Source organism: Sparus aurata, chromosome 14 (genome assembly GCF_900880675.1).
Source record: "Sparus aurata chromosome 14, fSpaAur1.1, whole genome shotgun sequence".
NCBI lineage: Eukaryota > Metazoa > Chordata > Actinopteri > Spariformes > Sparidae > Sparus > Sparus aurata.
The window spans coordinates 10,960,922-10,983,268 of NC_044200.1; the positions used below are offsets into that span (position 1 = coordinate 10,960,922).

The following is a 22,347-nucleotide window of genomic DNA, read 5'->3' on the forward strand; positions in this document are numbered from 1 at the left end:
TTTGTTCCTGTGACTTCCCAACAGCACATTTTGCAGGCAGCCACATGTTTTTATTTATTTATTTTATTTCCTAGTCTTCAAGCATCTCCAGTAAGTGTCAGCTAAGAAAAGAACCTTGTGCTTCTTTCTTTCTTTCTTTCTTTCTTTCTGGAAAAGAAAAAATCAGCCTAAAAATGTGTCACTGTTTTGTTTTTAAATTAAAAACACTCAACCATGAGTGGTCAGGTTGCTCTAGCATGATGCAAGTGTTTTTTCACAAGAGAAATGACCACAGCAGGACCACAGCAGCGTGGCATGGCATGACCAACCCCTGGTGTGAGGCTGTAGCAGAAATGCACCTCATTTTGGCTTACGGTGGCCTAACCCTGACCCAGGAAATGCTAATATTATTTATTAAAAAACAGAGACTTGGCTAATGCCTAAAAATATTGTATACGTAAATTACAGATTAAGGTATTTGTTACTGCTCATTGTCACATCATCCCTTTGGTCACTTGGTTTAGAAACATTATTCTAAATAACTGCTGCCCCCATTTAGATGACATTTGATGGAAAGAGCAGGTAATCAAAGAAACAGGAGCTAAAACGGAGCATTTCAGACGGAGGGTACAAAAAGTGCTGCAGCTGGACAGTATGAGAACATGAATGTGAGTTTTAAAGCTTGTTAAACTTCTAGTAGTAACCTAAAATAGAGATAAGAACCTGAATATAAGAATAAAATGTCACCTTCAAATTCATCTCTGAATTTAGTTTGCACTTTTAAGATAAAACTTGGCGCACTGGATGTTGAGTCACTTTCTCATGTGAGAATTGGATTCGTTCCAGCTCCCCTCTAACACACGCCTCCTGTTCTTTCTTTCCTTCCTTCCTTCTCTTCACTTTCCTTCTCTCACCTCAGCTCTCATTCACCTCCCTCCTGGAGCCAGATCAGGGCTCATTAAATCACTCTACCTCCCAAGAACCTTCCTCTGAAGCCTGAGGCCGTCACTTCGTGACTAAAATAATGATCTGTAATTTTTTTCTCAATGTTGAGATGGTGATGAGAGCACTTAGTCTGCGTTTATTTCACTCAGTGATTTGACATGCTCATTTTTGTCTGTCCCGTTAACATCTTAACTATCACCGCCAGCGATTGAAAATTAAGTGAAATGTGTCAGTGCCGCTTTCAGAAACTTGCGCCGGCCTTCTGTCTCCCCTTTTGAACCCTCTTGTTTCACGCTCTTTCCCTTTTTTTCACTCCCCCCTCTCTGCTGATTCCCTGTCGTCTCCCATAATTCTCTCAGCAGATTGCTTGTAATTTCTCTGATGGTTCCCACAGTGCAGAGGACAAACTGAACACACCAGTAATTAGTTTGCCATGTTCACTTTGGTATAGATTTCATTGCATAAGGGATCCTCTTAAGATGTCTATGGAAATAAAGCAGATATATTTATGAATAACTATATTACAAGTTTAACGTAGTTTAAAGTATTGTATTTTTGGAGGGGGGAAAAAAGAGAATTTAAATGTTATGTTCATTGTTGATCATTACATCACATTTAAAGGGAGGTCCACCAATGTAAACATCAAGCATGTTTTCAGGGCTTGGTGAGTCCTGTTATATAAGTGAACAGTGTTGTATGAAGCCCTTTTTGGCTCCAGAGGGAGCTTATTAAACTCCTCTATTGATTTCACTTAAGTCAGCACTTGTTAGGTCTGAAGACTACAAGAGATTACCAAACTCCTGACCGCTCCTTATCTCTGCTTTAAGGTCCCACCTATAGGCTACATTAGCTGCTACGAGCAGGACACACCGGAATCTCGGAATAATGAATAATAGAGTAAAGTAGGCATGAATATGGACAATGCAGGAGAATGAATAAAACAAAGATGATATCTGTGATTCTGTTGCAGCGATGTTTAAACTTTTAACTGCCCATTTCGGTTTGGTACAAGAAATGGTAGCCTTAAATTGAAAATTGTGTATCTCTCATAACATGCCTGGACTGAGATCAATTGTTGGGTTTTTAGTTGTGGGATAGCAAGTACAGTATATTCTACATTTTAGCTTCTAGAGTTGTCTAACATAATTCCATGTTTTGAAAAAGACAGATACTGGAGATTTCCATCACAAGCATGCTCTTTTGCTTTATCCCAGTATCCTTTGCAAGTGTCAGTACATCCACCCTAATGACCCCTAAGATCTCCCCGGCTAACACTCTCCCCCACCCTTTCCTCCTGTCAGTACGGATGGGAGATTTCAAAAGAAAATGGTACACTCATGGATTATTACCTTTTTTCTTTTTTTAAAGCCTTTCCCCTCCTGGCACAGTACAGCGTGTTCTTTAACTACAGTATTGTTACATTTTCTGGCAGGCTACTCACTCTTATCTGGTACTGGTGCATGGTCATGGTCACAAAGCGTGGTAGGAGTGATATTGGCATTACCTGGAAGTGTACCTGCTCTGCACAAGGAGGACAGCACCTGTTTAGTGAGTCAGCCTGAGGCACAGGGACCACACAGTGTTGGTGCCAGACAAAGAAGCAGCTCCTTACTAAGCATGTTGCCTTAGGCTGAGGACAGTACTGTTTATATCTCACAGAGGTGATGCCTCACATAATGATGCCTCTCAATGATGTGTTTCTTTTTACCGTGCAAGTGTGAAAGAACATTTGTACTGTTTATGTTACGTTCTACTGCAGTTTCACACTGTGCAAAAGGCTGGAGTTGCTCTGCTGGCTGATAGGGTTTTGCAGGCAGCTTTGTGATCAGTTAAACTCGGTGCTGTGCACAGTCCATGGCCTCCAAAGTTAAATTGTAGGGCTGGGGAAAGCACAGGCTTTATTCATAATAAAGGAGCCAAAGGCACATTGTGTTTGCTCTGCACTTTGGAACCTTAAAGCTTTGGCTAAGGCAGGACAATGCAAATTTATATGTGTGGCACCTTCCAACAAGAAGGCAATTCAAAGTGCTTTATGTAATATATTGAATAAACACAGCAGTATAAAATACAAGAAAATATAAAACGATGCACATAAATGGGACTAAGAATGATTTAACAGGACAATAAAAAAAGGATTACAGAGATACAATGCAGTGAAAGAAAGGAAGATATAGCCCCAAATCTAATTTAATAACAACATTCAGTGACAAACAGAAAAATTGTAGGTCTTGACTTTAAAGAACTGAGAGCTGGAGCATATCTTTTCTGAGATTTTGTTCCAGGTATGTGGTCTATGAAATCTGAATGATGCCGCTCCATGTTTAGTTTGAACTCTGGGAACAGAAAGCAGACAATCTGAGAGGGCTGGAGGCTTCATAACAGAGCACCGGATCAGAAATGTGTTCTGGCCCTAAACCATCCAGTGCTTTTATAAACCAAAACTAGAATTTTAAAGTCGAGTCTTTGAAGCCAGTACATTTTAGTAATTATCTAAAATGTTTTTGGTTAAAATGTAGGTTCAAGTCTGTGACTACACTAAAATTTGTGTTTGACTTGAGTTCTGACTTTTAATAAAGTATTAAAGTATTCCAATGATGACTAATAATGCGAAATCTCCGTTTTGTGCTCTGGTAGAAATACTTTAAGGCCAGGAAGGGGTTACGCTGTTGAAAAAACAGCCCTTTCTCTGATTTAACTTAACCAAAATGTGGTGGTGGAGGTTTGATAGGGGCCTCTAATTGTTTATTACCGAGGTGTCTAGATGAGTTTTTTTAAGAGAGGCCCTCAAATGTGCTGTCATTAAGTGAGAGTCAGAGGTGTTGACTACTTGCAGAGCAATCAAGTCAGCAAGAGGACGATTTTAATGCACAATTGACTCCAAGGTTATGGCCGTTAAGATTAAATTGCTGATGGAATTGGTTTTAACTTGATGCAAGGGCAACATAGACACTTGCATTGTTCAGTTCAAAATTGTCAATGCAAGTCTCTCTTTAAAGACGTCATAATTCTCTTGTTCATTTTGTTTTGCGTCACCTGCAAACACATATTCAACCATCTTCTCATTTGTGTTTCCCATCATGGTAGTTCTTCATGGGTTATTTTTGTTCTTACCATAGACTACTATTACCTTAGTGGGGCAATGGCATTAGTAACAATTGTAATTTTAGAACTGAAATTATCTACAAGATTGTTGACTGAGACTCGAGCAGGGACAGTCAGCAGAAGGCCTCTCCTCTTCCACACCTGTTTTTCTCAAAGAAAAGAAAGAGAACTGCATCGTCGGTCACCTCAGTCTTCAGACACTTGGAAGTCCAGAGTGTGCGCTTTTATTGTTTGTGGCCTCATCACATGCTGAGTCAGTCAATAGTTTGCTTGCACTGGAAAAAAAAAGGCAGTTAGGAGGGGTTGACTGCATAAGGACTGCTACAGTGTCGTCCTGGTCTAACTAAGTTCCTGATAAAAACATACAAAAATTAATCTGAAGGCAGACAGTATGCTGTTTTTGGGGGTGAATTGAATGTCAGAGCTTCAAGTTTATCCCCCAAAAGGGGTGATGCAGTGGTGAGGCGGGGAGTGATGGGAGGAGGAATTAGGAGACTGATCCATGAGCTGGTTGTCAACACACTGACACCGAGGCTGTGATGTTTGGTCTTTGTGGGGCTGAGGCTGCTATGTGTCAGGGTGCATCATCGGAGGCCTGGCTGATGGGTGTCACAGACTGAACCAAAAATGGTCCGTCTCTATTTTAACTCCAGGTCTGCTTGGTGGAGGACATCTGCCCCCAAAGGATTCCTCGATTACCCAGAACAGATTTGTGTCATCAATAAAGTTGATCCCTGTGAGACCTCAGGCTTCGCCAGGCCATGTTCTGAGTCTGAAGAGTCTGCCGAACCTGTTGATCCCTGCGTTGGCTGTGGTCCATGCAAAAGAAAAAATCCAGTTCTTCCAGACTGAGACATTTCAGTGAAATCCGGCTTTGGACCCCCTGACTGCTCTCAGCAAACATTACTGTCCATGTCCCCCACATTTAGATTGAGCCGCCATAGCATCTTTGAAGCACTGTGTTTTAATTGTCTTACTTTCATGTTTCTTATCAAACCAAATGATGCAATTTAACCTCTTTTTGTGAGAGATGCTGAGTATTTTAGCTTTGTTCCACACAAGACTTCTTTGCTTTTTTTCTGTCAGGTGACACTCTTCATGATACTCCTATGTGTGGTCTGTGTTCATACCCACATTCCACCAGTCAACGTTTGGCTGATCTGAATCCACAAATTCTTACACACGACAGTGTCGCATTTAGCTTTAGGTTTAGCGTCCAGATTATCCCATGAAGTAGAAATCACATTAACAGCACAAGACTGAACTGGTTTAGTTCCAGTTTAGTATGATGACATTTTAAAAATAGCTGTCCAAAACTAATTATCCTTGTCTCGAGTATGGCAATCAAGTTACTATTTGGGTTGCTTTAACATTGTGGGCAGCAGTATACAGATGCAGAGTTTTTTAAATTGTTGTAGGACACCTCCTTAAAGGTTTCACAGTTTAAATAAAGTTGGAAAAAGTAGCAAAATGACAGCAAAGTAGGAATCGGCCTCTGCTTTTATAAAATGATTTGGGGGAAGGAAAAGATTATGTCAGTAATTGCTTTCAAAGATTTTTGTGTGGCTACTCACAATACCCCTGTGTATGTGTGTCTTTTCTTTTTAGCGGCGTCATACACGGACAGCTCTGACGATGAAACGTCTCCTCGGGACAAACAGCAGAAGAACTCCAAGGGCAACGGAGACTTCTGCATCAAAAACATCAAACAGGCCGACTTTGGACGCAGAGAGATCGAGATCGCAGAGCAAGGTAAAACCAAAAATCTGTCACGGTTCACTTATGAAAGGGGGAAACGTGAAGGTTACCGCTTTACGGGGCTTGTGTACAAGTAGGCAGACAAGTTTTGATCCGAAACGTAGCGCAAATTGTAACCAGATTTCCTTTCACAATGCGTTTTTCATCTTACTTTCTTACGCTGACAGAGTTTGACTTCATGGTTTTTCAGTAGTGTGGTGAAAAAGATACAGTTCAGCTGTCAGCAATCACAATGTATTTTCGCAGGAAATATAATTTGCTATTCATTAGTGTGTGCATTCTGATGCAGCACTCAAATCTTGTACCATTAAACCATTTTTTTTATCTATACACCAACTTCCTGCAATTCCTATAGTGTTTCTGTTTGTGTACTTTGATTTTTTTTATGTTTTTTTTTATTTTTTATCTGTTTTATGCTCAAATTGAACACTCGCATAAAAACATGAATGGAAACCCTCCGATTACTACAGTAATACAAAAATAAGGGCATACTACATCCTGCTTTTGTGTGTGTGTGTGTGTGTGTGTGTGTGTGTGTGTGTGTGTGTGTGTGTGTGTGTGTGTGTGTGTGTGTGTGTGTGTGTGTGTGTGTGTGTGTGTGTGTGTGTGTGTGTGTGTGTGTGATGCTGGGTGGCAATATGTCCCCTGTCACTATAACTGAGAATGCCATTTAAGAATCAAAACATTAACACATGTTATTCACATACAAAGAGCCTCAGCTGAACCCTGCAGGCAAAACACACATGCACACACACACACACCACTTTGCATCAGTGATTTCTTCAGCTGGACGAGTCGATGGATTAGTGAAGAAGTATTAGAAGGATTAAACGATGGGAATTCCTTCACCATCCAGCTGATTCCTCTCTCCGCTCATGTGTTGTTTGTTGTGTTTCCTCCTCTGTCAGAGATGCCAGCCCTAATGGCTCTGAGGAAGCGAGCCCAGGGGGAGAAGCCCCTCGCCGGTGCCAAAGTGGTGGGCTGCACCCACATCACTGCCCAGACAGCTGTGAGTAGAAATACAAAACACAGACACACACACATCCTACAATATAATGCTTCATCAGCTACAACAAAAAGTCAAACTTGACCCTCTCTTGTCTCCTCCTCAGGTACTGATGGAGACCCTGTCCGCTTTGGGCGCTCAGTGCAGATGGGCAGCATGCAACATCTACTCCACCCAGAATGAAGTGGCAGCTGCCCTGGCAGAGGGAGGTAAGTATGTGTGTGTGGTAGTTTTGTGTGTGTGTGTGTGTGTGTGTGTCACCTGCCCTTTTCTTCTCTCCTGCCTTGAAATATTCAAATGCTCTCTCCCTCTTTCATATCTTCCAGCAGATGTAATATTTTTCAGTCTGCTGTGTATCAAACGCTTCCTGTCTTCTTCTAGGTTTCAGTGTATTTGCATGGAAGGGTGAATCGGAGGACGACTTCTGGTGGTGCATTGATCGCTGCGTCAACGTGGAAGGCTGGCAACCCAACATGGTACACACCTACACTCTGAATAAAGCCCGCCGAAACATGTTGAAACTATATTCCTTTCTTTATCTTGTTGGTGGTAGTGCGTCTATTCGATGGCAGGGGACAGACAATGTGTGCAGCAGTATTTTGAGATGTATTTACATTTAAATGGTGTAAAGATAACATTTGTTAGACATTCAGGACCGAACTGTAGGAAAAATTTTGAATATTTTTAGAATGATTCCTTGAAAAGATTTTGTCGTTGAACATGTTTCAGTGAACTTACTGAACTGAGGGAGTTTAAACTGACCCTGCGCTTTCTCCATATTTTTCACCCTACTCATTCATATTTCCTGTGTCCAATATTCATTTTCCGCTCTACTTTGATTGTCTTGTCAGATTTTGGATGACGGAGGAGATCTGACTCACTGGATCTATAAAAAATACCCCAACATGTTCAAGAAGATCAAGGGCATCGTAGAGGAGAGTGTCACCGGTGTGCACAGGTGGGACTCGCTCACAAGGGTTGAAAATATGCCATCGCCTCAGATAAAACCAGTTGTCTGCATCTTAAAATGAGAGAATCTACAATAAAATGTTTACACAAACTCAGACATGACCACTCACATAGTTTCTCATGTGGCAACATCGCCATCTAGTGGTGAAAACGTCAATATACTGTGATCACGCCTGTACAGAATTGCTGTGTGTATAAAGGAGAAGAATATCAAATTGTTGACATCTTTCTTTAATTTGTTCGTTTCAGGTTGTACCAGCTGTCCAAGGCAGGAAAACTGTGCGTCCCCGCCATGAACGTCAACGACTCTGTGACCAAGCAGAAGTTTGACAACCTCTACTGCTGCAGGGAGTCCATCTTAGACGGGTATGAAACACTCTCCTGTTGAACCTCGTGAAACTGAACATGTTTGTTGTTGGAGTGTTTGCAGAGCATTTACAACCACCTCCTCTCTACTCAACACAGTCTGAATAAATATGAGGCTCCGGTGAATTAATTGTGTTTCTGTCCTCAGCCTGAAGAGGACCACTGATGTCATGTTTGGAGGCAAACAGGTGGTGGTGTGTGGATACGGAGAGGTAAGAAGAACATTTTTGTTGTTCTCTTACGGGCTCAGACACAGTGCTCCTTATCTTTAATACTAAATAGTGAAAAACCATTAAAGTGTAATAAATCCACTTGTTGAAGGTCATAGATTTAGGTGTAGTTTAGAAGATAATAAGATAATTGTGATATCAGAGAGCTTTGCACAAATACAAAATCCTCATGACTGTCACACAGGCTCGCTGCTGATGACAGCATTTTGACCAAGTGTTCACTGTTACAGACATACAGAGTACATGGTTTTGCCATTGTAATCTTGGTCCATATATGTAGAAATGCTGTAATAAATAATTCATCATTAATAGCTGATTTATTAGTTAAATTCAAGAATTGCTGCTTTTCGAGAACATTTGCCCTGAGTTTAAACATGCCATCAACATTTTCTAAATTTTCTTTTAAACAGCTAAAGGATTATCATGCCTCATATGAACAATATTATAACAATCAGCTTTATATCATTAAAGGTTAGATATGTACAGTAAGAATCACAGTTTAAAACTAAAGCTTTCATCTTTAACTTTATGTATAGTGTGTTTCATCCCTTTTTAGAATTCAACTCAAAATACGAGTGTAAGGAGTTGGAGAGAGTCTGTTTAACTATAAATAGAGAAAGGTTTACAACAAATAACAAAACACCATGACATTTTGATTTACTGCAGGATCTGCCAACTACTATGACATAGTGAGAATGGAAAGAAACTGTCATTTAGTTTAAATCAAATCTTAAAACACTTGCAGTGTCAAGAACAGTGTAAGTGATTACATATGTCTTTCTCTTTTACTGTGTGATAATGTTGCATGTCTGTCAACTTCAGGTGGGAAAAGGCTGCTGCGCTGCCCTCAAAGCAATGGGCTCCATCGTCTACGTCACAGAGATCGACCCCATCTGTGCCCTGCAGGCGTGGTAAGACTCGGATTGCACGGTCTCTCATGGCTCACCGCTTGGGTTGACATCGCATTAGTCTCATGTTCTTTGTTGTCTCTCTCCGGATCACAGCATGGATGGCTTCAGGCTGGTGAAACTGAACGAAGTCATCAGACAAGTGGACATCGTCATCACTTGCACAGGTCGGTCCAGAAGAACAATCTCTCTCACATTTGGCTAGTCAAGTAAAATTTACTCGGGACTTTCCACAACTGAGTTGCGAGACATAGACTTTAGTCGCCCCGTGTCAGTGCTGGCTCAGGATAACTGGACAGATACTCTGTCAGTGTCATCAGTGGGAGACAGACGCTAATCAAGTCCTCAGCTCTGCGGCCAGGGAGTTGTCCTGAACACTTAATTGGAGCAGAGAATTACTTGTCTCCCTGCTTCGTTACCTAATGACGCTGACAGGCCGATTGCAGAGGACTCTTGTTAGGGTGACTGCAGATGAACAAGAAAGATAAGAGGATAATAAGAAGAAGAAGAGACACGGCATTTGTGCAGGATTTTTCTAATGAAGTTACAAAGTGCTGTGAAATAAATAATAAAACGGGACAGGCATTAGCTCTAATAAGGTCATGTACTGGTGGATTCATTAAGGTCGATTCATTAGAGCCCTTGGAGCAAAATTCAGAAGCTGGTTGGGTTCCTAGTTAATTAATGACGCTACTGTAGAGGAGTAAGTAAATCAGTCTTGCTGACTGCTGCATATGAAATGATTTGTCCATCGCAGCTAAATGGAAGCCATCCATGTTCACAGTTTACAAATAACAGGCGTTAGCAAGTTTTGTTATAGAATTACTCTAGTTTGGATCAAAAATTCAGATAGAAACCGTCACTGTCTCCACTGCAAGTTCTGTTAGAGACGTGCGTATTGTTAAAGAAGCACAACGCAGGCAGGTGGAGTCGTCAAACTCAATCACATTTTCAGACTTAATTAACTACGCTACATGGTGAGATAAGGAGTAATTAAATGGAGGACTATAAAAACCTTGTTTTACAGAAAAGGATACAGTCGGTCTACAGATTTTCTGTTTTGGTTTTCTCCTCGTTTGATAAAACGTGCCGTCTCTGTCAGTCATGTTCTTGTTGTCCGTGTCACAGTTTTGCCGTCTCACTGCTCTTTGTGCATTTGACCTCATATTTCGTTCCCTCTCATCTTTCCCCCTCCCTCTGTCAGGCAATAAGAACGTGGTGGTGAGAGAGTATCTCGACCGCATGAAGAATGGCTGCATTGTATGCAACATGGGACACTCCAACACCGAGATTGATGTGGTCAGTTACCAACAGAAATTTGTGATGTAACTTGTGAAGGTTACAGGCCCGGTACTGCTTATTTCTGAAGTCAGCTAACAGAGACTGGTTGAATTATACTGAAATTTAGGCATACAGACATATATTTACAAGAAAATCTTCAGGACATTAACTCGTGAGCTCATGCAGAGTGTTTTACAGTGTGTGCATCATTAAAATACGGTAAAATCACACAAATTAATAGCAAGCGAAGACGAGCATCATGGTACACTGATTGTTTCCTCCTTACCGCAAAACACTGAGACGTGAGTGCTAGGACTAGAGAAAATATGAGGGAAATGAAAGGATTTTCTCTAAATAAGTTGTAGAGGAAGCAAGAGGAAGTTGTGACTCACCTCTTGAGGAAGAGTACTTCAGTCTGTACTGATTCAGAAATGCCCGTGATGTCCAACAGAAATGAGCAGCACATGAGGCCACAGCAAAACAAACAGCCACTGATGATGTTGTGCTCATTCTTTAGGCAAGCCTGCGGACTCCCGAGCTGACCTGGGAGAGAGTGCGCTCTCAGGTGGACCACGTCATCTGGCCCGACGGCAAGAGGATAGTGCTGCTGGCTGAGGTACACTCATGCTGGATCACACTCTCGCACACTCTCATCCAGAGGACATACAGCTAGAAGAACTTAACATTTCTAGTTGGAAATTGAGACTGTGATGTAATTACACAGATATGATGAGACATTATGGTAATGTGTCTGTGAAGCTTTTAGCCATCAATACTCGAGTCGTGCACTTTTAATAAACATCCAGTTGAACAGCGTCAACAAATAAAGTTGTAGAAACGCACATTCCCGCAGCACTGCATGTGCACAGTGCAGGTTAAGGCTAGGTGTGTGTGTGTGTGTGTGTGTGTGTGTGTGTGTGTGTGTGTGTGTGTGTGTGTGTGTGTGTGCGCGTGTGTGTGCGCGTGTGTGTGCGCGTGTGTGTGCGCGTGTGTGTGCGCGTGTGTGCGCTACAAGCCGTGACAGAATGAGAGCAGTCTGACAGGGCCAGACATACAACCTGCCAGCCCACTGATGCCCATGCCTCTGCTGCTGTTTGATCTTCAGCAGTCCTCACCCCTTCCGCCTCCATTATCACGCTCTGTTCCAACAGTTCCGAAATAGAGTTCACAAAATGGTATTTATTGAAAGAAGTGATACATCGTCTGGAAAGACAGCTGAGTTTCTTTTTAAAGCTTTAAAAACAGAAGCTATTATTCCATCCTTCTTTGTTTTGCAGTGTAATTCTATACATCACACTCATGCATTTACAATTGGCTCTATTGCTAAGCTGGAGAGATGGGCAGCAAAGACGTGTTTTGGCAGACAAAACAATCACTGCGAATCAAAGAGACCATGCCGTCATCCACAATACAAACCACACGCCATCTGCGAAGAGTATGGGAGTGATGGGGGAAAATTGTTTGTCTGTTGATGAGTCATGACTCTTTTAGTGTGCACTGAACATAAACATATAATAAAGGATTTATTTATCTTAATAAGGCATTGTTCTTGCTTTAGATTTGGTAGCTATACATAATAAAGTAACCTTCATTTACAATGATGTAATAGGTCAGTTAGTTAGAAGTGCCACGTGTAAGAAATTAACCAAATTCACTCACAAAACAAACAGGGGGCAGCATATCACCAGAGTAACCGCTAGCTGCTACTTGCTAGACCAGGATGGACTAGGAAAGGTTAGGTTAGCCTGCAAACTTCAGACACAGACACCATAATGTCAAACTGCTATTTCTTCACATTATGTGGCTGGTTTTAGTTAATTTTTGAACGTTTTGAACTTAAATTCTTAAATATTTACCCTTTTTATCTGAAATGTATTGGTGAAAAACTATACAACTTTTATAAATGTTCTTAATAATCTTATAAACTGTTAGCAAATTTCTTGTAAGCTTAATAATGCCATATAGTCCAACAATTAACACATTTACGATGTCATTATTAACACTGATATACTCTTAACCCATTGTGATAATAGGTGTCTTATAAGGACTTAATGGCCTTCACAATAAATAAATACAAATTTATTATAATGATAATAAACAGCATTACAAAACTGGGCATTAAAACCTTATTGGCAGTTTTCATTCTGCTGTTTCCCTGCACCTCCAATACAACCTTTCTCTGTTCCCCCCCCCTCTTCCTCGCCGCAGAGTGCTTCAGTTTTACATACTAACTACCTAATTTTCTGCAACACTTGAAATCTCCCAGATTCATTCCCTGCAATGCAGCATCTCAGACAGCAGCAACAGTTCACTGTCAGAGAAGAGACGAAAGCAAACAAACAGATGACATTTCAAAAATAAAGTTTTCAATCTTCGAATTTCACTGCATGGGATCTTAGATTTCTCTTTTCTAACACACGTCCTGGACATCCTTTGTCCTCTCAAGAGCAAAGTTAAGTGTACTCTCAAACCTTGTGTCACTTCTTCTTCCTCTACAGGGTCGTCTGCTGAACCTCAGCTGTTCCACTGTGCCCACTTTCGTGCTCTCCATCACCGCCACTACCCAGGTATAATTTCTGCCTCATTACATAGCGCATTTTGTGCATTGCGTCTCCTTTTGTTTCCGTTTAACATTATTGTAAATGTGTGTATGTGAGTAACACTTGTGTGCCTCTGCCCAGGCTCTGGCTCTGATAGAGCTGTACAATGCCCCAGAGGGACGCTACAAACAGGATGTTTACCTGCTGCCCAAGAAGATGGGTAAGATTTTTGTCAGTTCATGAATAAAAGCTGAACAAAGACAACAAAAAATGCATGATGCGTGCAACACAAAAAGAGTAAGGTAACAGCTCAGGGAGGTTTATAAGAAAAGAAAAAATTCCTTGTTTGGTACTTAAGTAGCCACCAAACAGGAAGCGATTACAGACAGTTTGCAGGGGGCCTGCGGACATTTTGCACTAACTCCACAGACAACACAGCCAGTCTCATCTGTTCAGTCCAGAGTCGTCTCCCTGGGTTAGCGTATCATTCACAGCAGAATAAGTCCTGTGTGTCTGTGCACACATGTGTGCGTGCATACAGCCTGCCACATTTCTTAACTTCCCCCTTGGTGCATGAGAGCAGAGCACATACATGGTAAATAAAAACTGGGAGCCAAATGTAGGTCAGTGCTGGCTGCTGCTGCTGCCACAGCACTCGCTGACAGAGAGATGATGGAGAGGAATGAAAGGATGGAAGGGCTGAGATGAAGGAAGGGAAGGAAGTAGAGACATGAAGAAGGATGAGGAGAGTGAAAAGCAGATGTGGAGGAAGATGGAAGACAGTGCAGTAGAAAAGAGAGGGGATGAGGAGACGGTAAATCCCGAAGCCTCCCTGCTACTTCTCTTCAGTTTCTCATTTGAATGATTAATCCAACACAGACCCCTGCTGAATGCTAACATGCTCTTCCTCTCTCCTGCCCTCCAGATGAGTATGTGGCCAGCCTACATCTGCCCACGTTTGACGCACATCTTACAGAGCTGAGTGACGAGCAGGCCAAGTATCTGGGCTTGAACAAGAACGGGCCCTTCAAGCCAAACTACTATAGGTATGAAAACACTTCAACACAGCCTTGTATGTCAAGTTTAAGTCCTGCACATGTACCGCTGGGATTTCATAGAATTGTGTTTAGTCTAAAGCCAATATCAAATTGGTTTAATATGAGTATTTAAAACAACTTTTGTCTTTGTTTTGAGAAGGCTGAAGCACTACAGCTTTGAGTGGCAGCCTCATTATTGTTCACCACATGTACAACAGCCTGAAAAATGAGAATGAATCAATCTTGACACATTGAATAAACAGGTGTATTCACTTAAGCACGATACTTGCTACATACTGAAACTACTGAGTTGGCCACCAAAAATTATTTTTATGCTATGAATGAAAGTTAAACCAGGAGAGTCCAATTCCTGAAGTTGTTTTAATGCATATCGGTGAAATCTTTTACCTGGGAAGACTCGTCACTTCATTACTAGTTTTTTTGTTTGTTTGTTTTTTACTTTTATTAGAGTACATTGTTACAGAAGTAATGTTTCTTAAACTTTAAAATAACAGAACCCCCATTAAAATATTGAGGTTTTCTTTCCATCCCTTGTTATTGACATAATCTGCCACCCGTCTGCTAGCTGAATGATTTTTATGTAACTGTACTTATAATAGCACGAGGAAAGATACATGAGCCTCAAACCTTAATACATTAAGGTTTTTTTTTTTTTTTTAAGTGAACCTTGAAGTGACACTTGGCAAGACACAAAAGGTTCTTGTAGAGTTATCGGGAAGCCTGGACCACAGACACACTCCGCTTCAGTGCAGTCATGAAACATACACAAAGTGTTTCAAAGGACGCTAGATTACAATTAAAAATGCACACCAAACATCCTTTTGTGATTGTTGGGCCATTGTTTGAGCACTTAAATGTCTCAATGCTTCATCACCTTTACCTGTATTTACAGCAAATATCCTAACAGGTGCCCCTTCTCTCTTTCTCCCTAAGGTATTAAACCAGTGTTGGGGTTGGACTGAAGAAATACAAATACTCCATGAATGGCACAGACTCATAGAGGGAGAGGAGGAGGAGGACAGAAGGAAGGACGGACAGAAAAGTCAACACACCTGCTTTATAATCTGGGGGAAAGGGGAGGAGCTCTGACTGAGCCCAGGGGTGAAGGGTGGACGGAGGGGCGTGGCTTTCCCTGCGCTTATGGCAGTCGTTTTATTTATTCACGCTTGACAACCATAATGAAAACATTAACTCTAACTCTGCCATTCTCCATTAGCTAGCTCCCCCAACGTCTTCCTCTCGAAGACGTTTTTACTGCCCTTCCACTTGTCATTTCACCGCCACCACCATTTATCAATTTAGACGCTCATTTGTGTGTCGAGTTGTATGTAAATCCTCCATCCTCCCTTCCCATTGCCAGATCTTTTATTGTTTAACTATTAAAGATGAAATTATTGATGCTAAAAAGATATATACTATATAAAAAACAAAAAAAACCTGATTAAAAAAAAAATCTGTGTGAATGAAGATGACCTTTGGAGATTTAGTGATGGACATTTTTTTTCCTGTCCTTTTTTGTTGTCGTTGTTGTCTTTTCCTTTTCTACTTGTGATTATGTTTTTGTTTTTTCTCTTGTGTAATATTGAGAGGGCGGGGCTAGACCTAGTGGTGGTTGGGGGGGGGGGTTGGGGGGGGGGGGGGTTGGGCGGGATCTCAGGGTCCAATCATATCATGTCTTTTATTTGATCATTTCATTGAGATTCACCGTTGTGTCTGTTTTTAAACATTTTTTTTTTTATGCGTTCTGTCCCTTCTGATCAGCCTGTAGTTTGTCATACCTTTTTTCTTTTTTTTATATATACATATATATGACTGGATGGTGACTGGTTCTTGGCACTTCGTCACTCAAAAGCCACAGTGAACCCATCTCATTGGCTGCTTCTTTCTTCCAGCTGCTCATGTGGCGCCAGTGTTGAAGTGATGAAAAGTATTTCAAGCTAGTGAGAGCTCACCTTTTTCATTTTCTTTCTGTCCCTTTACCGAGAATGACTATACTGTATTAGAAGCATGGCAGGTTGTCAGATCATTACAAGGGTTATACTGTATATTTAGATATTTATATTGAAATTAAGATTTTTCTATCTTTCTCTCTCCTGCGCCATCTAATACCATACTTTTTTGGAGAAAAAAATCAACATATGTCATCAAGATAAGCAATTAAATGTTCTAATGATAAGTGTAATAAATGTACTTAAACCCTCATTTTGAATACTGTGACAGAGAATATTAAGAGATACCAAATGTGCAGCAAGTTTCTGCCAGGCTGGTACTTAAGCAGATCTCATCAATCAGGTCCTTATTGAAAAGTATGGTGCTGATAAGATTTACTGTACTTTCCATACACACCACAACTCTTTGGTACTCACTGATATCTTCATGGTGTTCAGCTTAAAAAACTAAATACTGGGATCTGAATTCCACCATGATTTATTTTCTTTGCATCCATTTTCTTTAGATCTCTGACTCGCTATCTCAGAAATGTTTGAGTTTCTTCTTGCTGAGCTGAAAAGCTCAGACTGTACCAGTATAAAGAGCTGTTCCAATGCCATCCTCGTCAGCTCGTCCCCAGCTGACCTGACGGCGCAAATTAGAAAGTCCTGACAGTCATTTCACCTGACAGCCAAGTGCACCCTGCCGCTACACCGGCTCTGCACCTGATCCAATCAGGTTCTCTGCTAACCTGCAGGGAGACGCTGCCAGCTCTACTTGCTCAGAAAGAGATCAAGTGCTTACACACACACACGCAGCGGCTCATTGTTCAGGTCTGAAAATATGTTGATCTTAAGAAGTAATATCATTCTACACCCTCTCAACAGGAGGAAATGGCACAAATAGCTTTGTTTACCAGATGAATAAATATATTTGCTCACACAATATACAAATATGCCTGCACATGTCATGTGATTATGTTTCTGTGTTGCATTATGAGTAACATCATCACTGTGCATAAGATTTAGTACCAACCAAAGGCTTTAAAGGTGCAATATGTAAGAATTGGCAATCTGTCAAATTCTTATTCTAAACGACTTCAAAGACAGCAACTAACTGCCGCTAACTGTAGCTGCTGTTAGCTAGTAAGCCAAGTTACCAGTGCAGCTAGTGGTCCCTTCAGCTGACTGCCTGGACTGAGTGCTCAGAGCCCAGAGAAGTGTTAGTGTTCCACTGTCGGACTATCACCTCTTCAGGTACGAAATAACTACGGGCTAGCTTGTTAGCATGCTAGCATCAATGTGATACATATACGTCTTTGACATTCCTACATATTGCACCTTTAAAAGAATAATTCAACAGTTTGAGAAATTAGCATATTCACTTCCTTGCAGCGATTTGCAAAAATATATCACTCATGTTGGTACCGTAAATATGTTGCTGGAGCCAACAGCCAGTTAGCTTATCATGAAGCTAAAAGGTAGCAAAGTCCAACCACATCTAAAGTTCAGTTTTTGCACAGAGGAAACAAACCAATGCAATGCGTGCATTGGCAACTGAGTTGTTATGTCGGTTTTATTACCTTTTGGCGAAGGCCAGTTAGCTTTGTTTATGCTAATCTAAGATGCCCAAGCTAGTCTGCCTTCAATGACTTATGCTAAGATAAGCTAACAATACATATAATTGTACACTCGCCAAGAAAGCGAATGATGGTTCCCAAAATGTCAAAAACTATTCCTGTTAAATTTGGTAAAAACTAAATTAAAGTTGAAAGAATTATGTATCGTAAAGGTGTGTAGGAGCTTCTCAGATGAACCCAGGGTACGCCCATATGCCACCATGTAATGACAAGATCCTACACTGTGTCACAGCCCATACGAACCTCAATGTCACATTGTTCCCTGCCAATATGTGTGCATTTCTGTCTCCTTGTGAACCCCCTCTTAAAGTAATGTGACCTGTTGTCAGTGTAGTTCTCAAAATTGTCGTCTTGAGTCTTATTCTTTTCCCCTTTTTTGTAAGTGTGAATGTGTGTTTAAGAGTATGTGACCTCTTGAGAGAAAGCTGACTATAGATGACGAGGTGTGTGCGTGTGTGTGTGTGTGTGTGTCTCTCAATGTCTTTCTGTGTTTGTACACACCCATTCTTTGTAGGCCATGGTTGCTTCGTTAACAGCTGCCTCAGGATCCTAGCCTGTGCGTTAGGGGGAGAAACCATATTTTTGTTTTGTCAGCCGTAAGCTGACCAAGACGTGGGTGGGCGGGGGACGACACCAGCATCATATATGTATATACATACTATATACAGATATGACAACCTTTAAAAGTATAGGAAGGTAAAAGAAGACTCTCAACTCCTGTATTTATTGTTGTAAATCCTCATACAGTGCAAACTGGCAAAAATCTCAAACATGTTTTAAGTTGTCTAATAAAGAAAAAAAAACCTATGTTTAAATATTGCAAGTGATAATGGTAGATGATGAGCAATAATTTAAAATATTCTGTAATCTTAATGAATAAAGATGTAAAAATTGTAACCATTTTGTGTTTATTTGTTGTAATTACTACAACCATTTTTACTTGTTGATGTGTGTTATTTCATAGTGGACTGATTTAGTCGGTGTGTGTTGGGGGGAAGGGGAGTCGGGGGTCAGACCTCAGCTGCTGAAGTCTGTCAGAGCCACAGTGATCTCATCCGAGGCAGCAGTGATCAGACAGGGACGTCTCTGACATCAGCAGCTGGCTCTGAGCCTTTATTTATTAAACGGGGTGTTTGACACACATAGAGTACAATGTCATTATGTAGTCATAATGTAATAGAAGTATGTTAACTACGTGTATTGAACAGATGTGTTGACAATGGGAACATCATGTACCTTAAACTGAAGAAATAACATATTTAATCGGACCTCTTCAAGGCTGCCCTACATCCAAAGCATATCAGTGATGTCTCTGTCAGTGATCTGTTTAACTGGATTTATAGCTCTGTGAGACATGCGCCTGAATTGATTCAACCACCGCTGAATAATTTATATACATTTAATCATGAACTTGCCCCCTCACGTCCCCCCGCTGCCCTGCCATGTGCTCACGTTTCACCAGAAACCATTGCCTACACTCAATTGTACAATCCAATCATGTCATCTTAAGTGTCGCAGTCGGGGGTTTGTGAGTGTGTGTTGGTGGGTAGGAGTGTTTGCCAGCCTTCATATTAACCCCCACCTCCACATATCAATAATTCAATTCTCCCCTAAAAGGAGGGTGACAGGAGGTGAAGTGTCTGCAGTAGGGCCCGACCTTCACCTTCATCTAACATTTAAACTGGGGGGTGGGGGGGTCACACACATTAAGATACAGACACATGAACTGGTCTGGACCCCTGCAAGCATATTGTGTTTCTAGACCTGTTATTATGGAGGAGAAAAGTCCTGCTTAATGTTGATTAACCTTGACGCATCTTTTTTTTTCACCCAACAGCAAAAGCGGGTACAGTTTGGTCTGGAGGGGTTCACCAACTATTTTTCCTTAAAAAGCTTAAACGCAGGAACAACAAATTTGGTCAAAACTGAGTAAAAACCATAATAAGCCTTTTTTTTTTTTGGACAACTTTAAAATAAATATGTCACAGGAAAGGGCCATTTCAGGTGGGAAAACTGAATATAAAATCAGCAAGAGCCACAAAACAAATGTGAAAACCAAACCACAGTGTCTGGACTCCGGCAAGTTATGGAAAGCAGGGGAGGTGAGACAGCCGAAGCTAGCCTGTAGCTAAAGATTACCATCTTTTGACTAGCTTGTCTGTTGCCCGTATTTGACAAGTAACATACAAGTAATTAAGTTTGTAACACAATATCAAGTATGTAATGATTAATGTATTCTAATTGAAAAGACAAGGACACAGATAAGGTAGTTCTGCTGCAGTAAAAGGTGATTAGCCTAGCTTAGCAGGGTCTCAGTAGGCTGACAGGTGGTTACCATAACTTTTAATCACATATTCAAATGTAGTAGATTAATTTATTGTTCAAACACGCAATAGCGCTGATGAGAAAACAAGAATACATCATTTGTAGCCACTGCGTTGTTTGGCTTTTAAGCTAAGCATAAAATAACTGACTTAGGCTTCATCATCATTTCCGCCTTTTATAAATACAGTTGGTGGGTTTTAAAGGTCAAGTGTGTGGGATTTATTGGCATCTGTCGGTGAGGTTGAGGACTGCGACCAACCCTGGCCTCACCGACCGCTACAGTGGCCACTAAAAATGTGTAAAAAAACCCACAAAAGGCCCTCTCTAGGGTCAGTGTTTGGTTTGTCCATTCCAGGCTATTGTAGAAAAACATTCTGGTCCAACATTGCGGACTGCGTTGAATCATGGAGGTTGCTCTCCCTCTGTAGATATATAGTGAACTCATTGAAAAGAACCGAAAACACAACGATTCATAGTTTCAGACGATAAAAAAAAAAAGAATATTAATAAAATTCCTGCCAATATATGTATCCTATGTTTAATACTTCCATTCTCCAACCAGATTGTTTCATGTAAGGTCCAGGAATGAAATTTAAACCTGCTGCTCCTCTAGTCTCACTGTTAGTGGCGGGGTCCGCCATTCAGATTCTCAGTAAATGATGCATTACTGTTTTCAATTTTAATCCACTGATATCAGCACTAGTTTCTTCAACGACGAACCCATCAGTGTGTTGACACTGTATCACTTCATCCTTTTACTTTCATGTCAGCTGATGCTGCTTTCTGCCTCTCTAACCCCGCCTTCTCGGGGCGCACAGGGACAGCGAACCTAACAGACTAAACTGAGGGGAGCAGCAGTAGCAGCAGGAGGAGGAGGAGGAGGAGATCTTCAACTTGGAGCTCCGGAGCCGGTGCTCCTCCTGGTGCGGTGCAATCTCAGCTGTCCAGCGGACCGGTATGCACTACCCGCGGAGGAGGAAGTGAGCCCGAACCCGAGACGGAAAGATGCAGGCGGAGGACATGGAGGTACCTATCATTAATAACCTTAACGATAACGGCGACAGACAGAGGCCGAAAGGGAAAGATGTGTTCAAGGATCAGCAAAAGGAGTCCGAGGTAAATCGGAGATGTGTTTGTGTACAGTCGGCTACCACAGCTCATGGTGTAGCAGCGCACTGGAGGTGTGTGTGTGTGTGTGTGTGTGTGTGTGAGTGTGTGTCTCTGCATGTATGTGTGAGTGTGTTGTTGCTGGGGAGCTTTCAGATCAGCTGAATGTCCTTTCCATGCAGTCAGTCGCTGTCTTGGCTCGAGAGGATGCATGCATGCAGACAGGCAGGCAGGCAGGCAGGCAGGCAGGCAGACACCGAGGTGTTATTTTGGCAACCGGCTCCTATAAATAACCCAGCAGTAATCCTACAGTGGTGCTCAGGCTGGAGAATGCAGGTGGTGAAATGTGACTGCTGCTGTCAGGAGCAACACCGCCACCACTACTAGATACACATGTCAGTGTTAGACAGTGTTTAATAGTTATGGATTCGTCGAGTCACCCCATAAATATCTGTACACTCCTTAATCCTCGTGGTTGACATTGGCCTGTGTCCTTCATTTAGTTGGTCTGTGGAATAAAATCAAGTCAGTGTCAGTTTTCAGTAGCATCTTAATAAGAGGCGGTTTCAAGGGACCAATCCAAGACTTTACTCACTCTGATAACATTTTGTCATTATTTTAAACGTTATATAGTTTTATAAGTCATTTGATGACTTTAAAGACTGATTAATTAAGTGATAATGAGTTGTAGCCCTAGGCTTATTAAAGGGGCACTGCGTACTTTGTGAGGAGAAATTCAAACTCAGAATTTTTACATTTACAATATGAGCTAATAATAGAAACGCAGAAATGTTCTTTTCTTCCATAACTGAGCAAACAAGCTGTTCTCAGAAAAACAAACACTGTTTGAAGCTAGAAAGGTGGCAGGGTCCGCCAAATATGAACAATGTGAACCGGTATGTCATTTTGTTTCTTCAGTCATGAAAACAAAGAGGTTTTGTTTATTTAGTTTGTGTAGGCATAAAACATGTCAGTCAAAGAAGATCTTTCTCTTTCGATTATAATCGCTTCACCAAAACCACGTAGTGCTCCTTTGAGATTCTGTTTTATCAGCACGATTTGTTCCTTAGAAATCGCAGATACTCGACTTGTAATTGGCCAGAAAGCAACAGTTATTGCCATCACTGATTAGTCTGATTTGTTTGGACTCATCAGTTTAACATTTTCTCTGTATTATGATGGTAAATAGTGAAAAAATGCCTCTG

General features: G+C 41.3%; 2 protein-coding genes across 6 annotated transcripts in view; both read left to right on the forward strand.

Moving 5' to 3' along the window:
• Positions 1–15,618, forward strand: part of ahcyl2b (adenosylhomocysteinase like 2b) — a 46,704-nt gene extending 31,086 nt beyond the window's left edge. For both annotated transcript variants that reach the window (XM_030440180.1, XM_030440181.1), the window contains exons 3-17: positions 5,635–5,778; positions 6,693–6,793; positions 6,897–6,999; positions 7,172–7,266; positions 7,642–7,748; positions 8,009–8,125; positions 8,274–8,337; positions 9,178–9,266; positions 9,360–9,430; positions 10,468–10,562; positions 11,062–11,160; positions 13,043–13,111; positions 13,226–13,304; positions 14,010–14,130; positions 15,076–15,618. In XM_030440180.1, the coding sequence (XP_030296040.1) occupies positions 5,635–5,778; positions 6,693–6,793; positions 6,897–6,999; positions 7,172–7,266; positions 7,642–7,748; positions 8,009–8,125; positions 8,274–8,337; positions 9,178–9,266; positions 9,360–9,430; positions 10,468–10,562; positions 11,062–11,160; positions 13,043–13,111; positions 13,226–13,304; positions 14,010–14,130; positions 15,076–15,082 (1,361 nt within the window). In that variant the 3' untranslated portion in view covers positions 15,083–15,618. The remainder of the gene's footprint in view (positions 1–5,634; positions 5,779–6,692; positions 6,794–6,896; positions 7,000–7,171; positions 7,267–7,641; positions 7,749–8,008; positions 8,126–8,273; positions 8,338–9,177; positions 9,267–9,359; positions 9,431–10,467; positions 10,563–11,061; positions 11,161–13,042; positions 13,112–13,225; positions 13,305–14,009; positions 14,131–15,075) is intronic.
• Positions 15,619–20,826: 5,208 nt separating this feature from the next.
• strip2 (striatin interacting protein 2) overlaps positions 20,827–22,347 on the forward strand; it is a 32,955-nt gene continuing 31,434 nt past the window's right edge. For 2 of the 4 annotated variants that reach the window (XM_030439719.1, XM_030439720.1), the window contains exon 1: positions 20,827–21,151. In XM_030439719.1, coding sequence (XP_030295579.1) covers positions 21,041–21,151 — 111 coding nt within the window. In that variant the 5' untranslated portion in view covers positions 20,827–21,040. The remainder of the gene's footprint in view (positions 21,152–22,347) is intronic. The other 2 variants (XM_030439723.1, XM_030439721.1) reach the window with 2 other exon arrangements.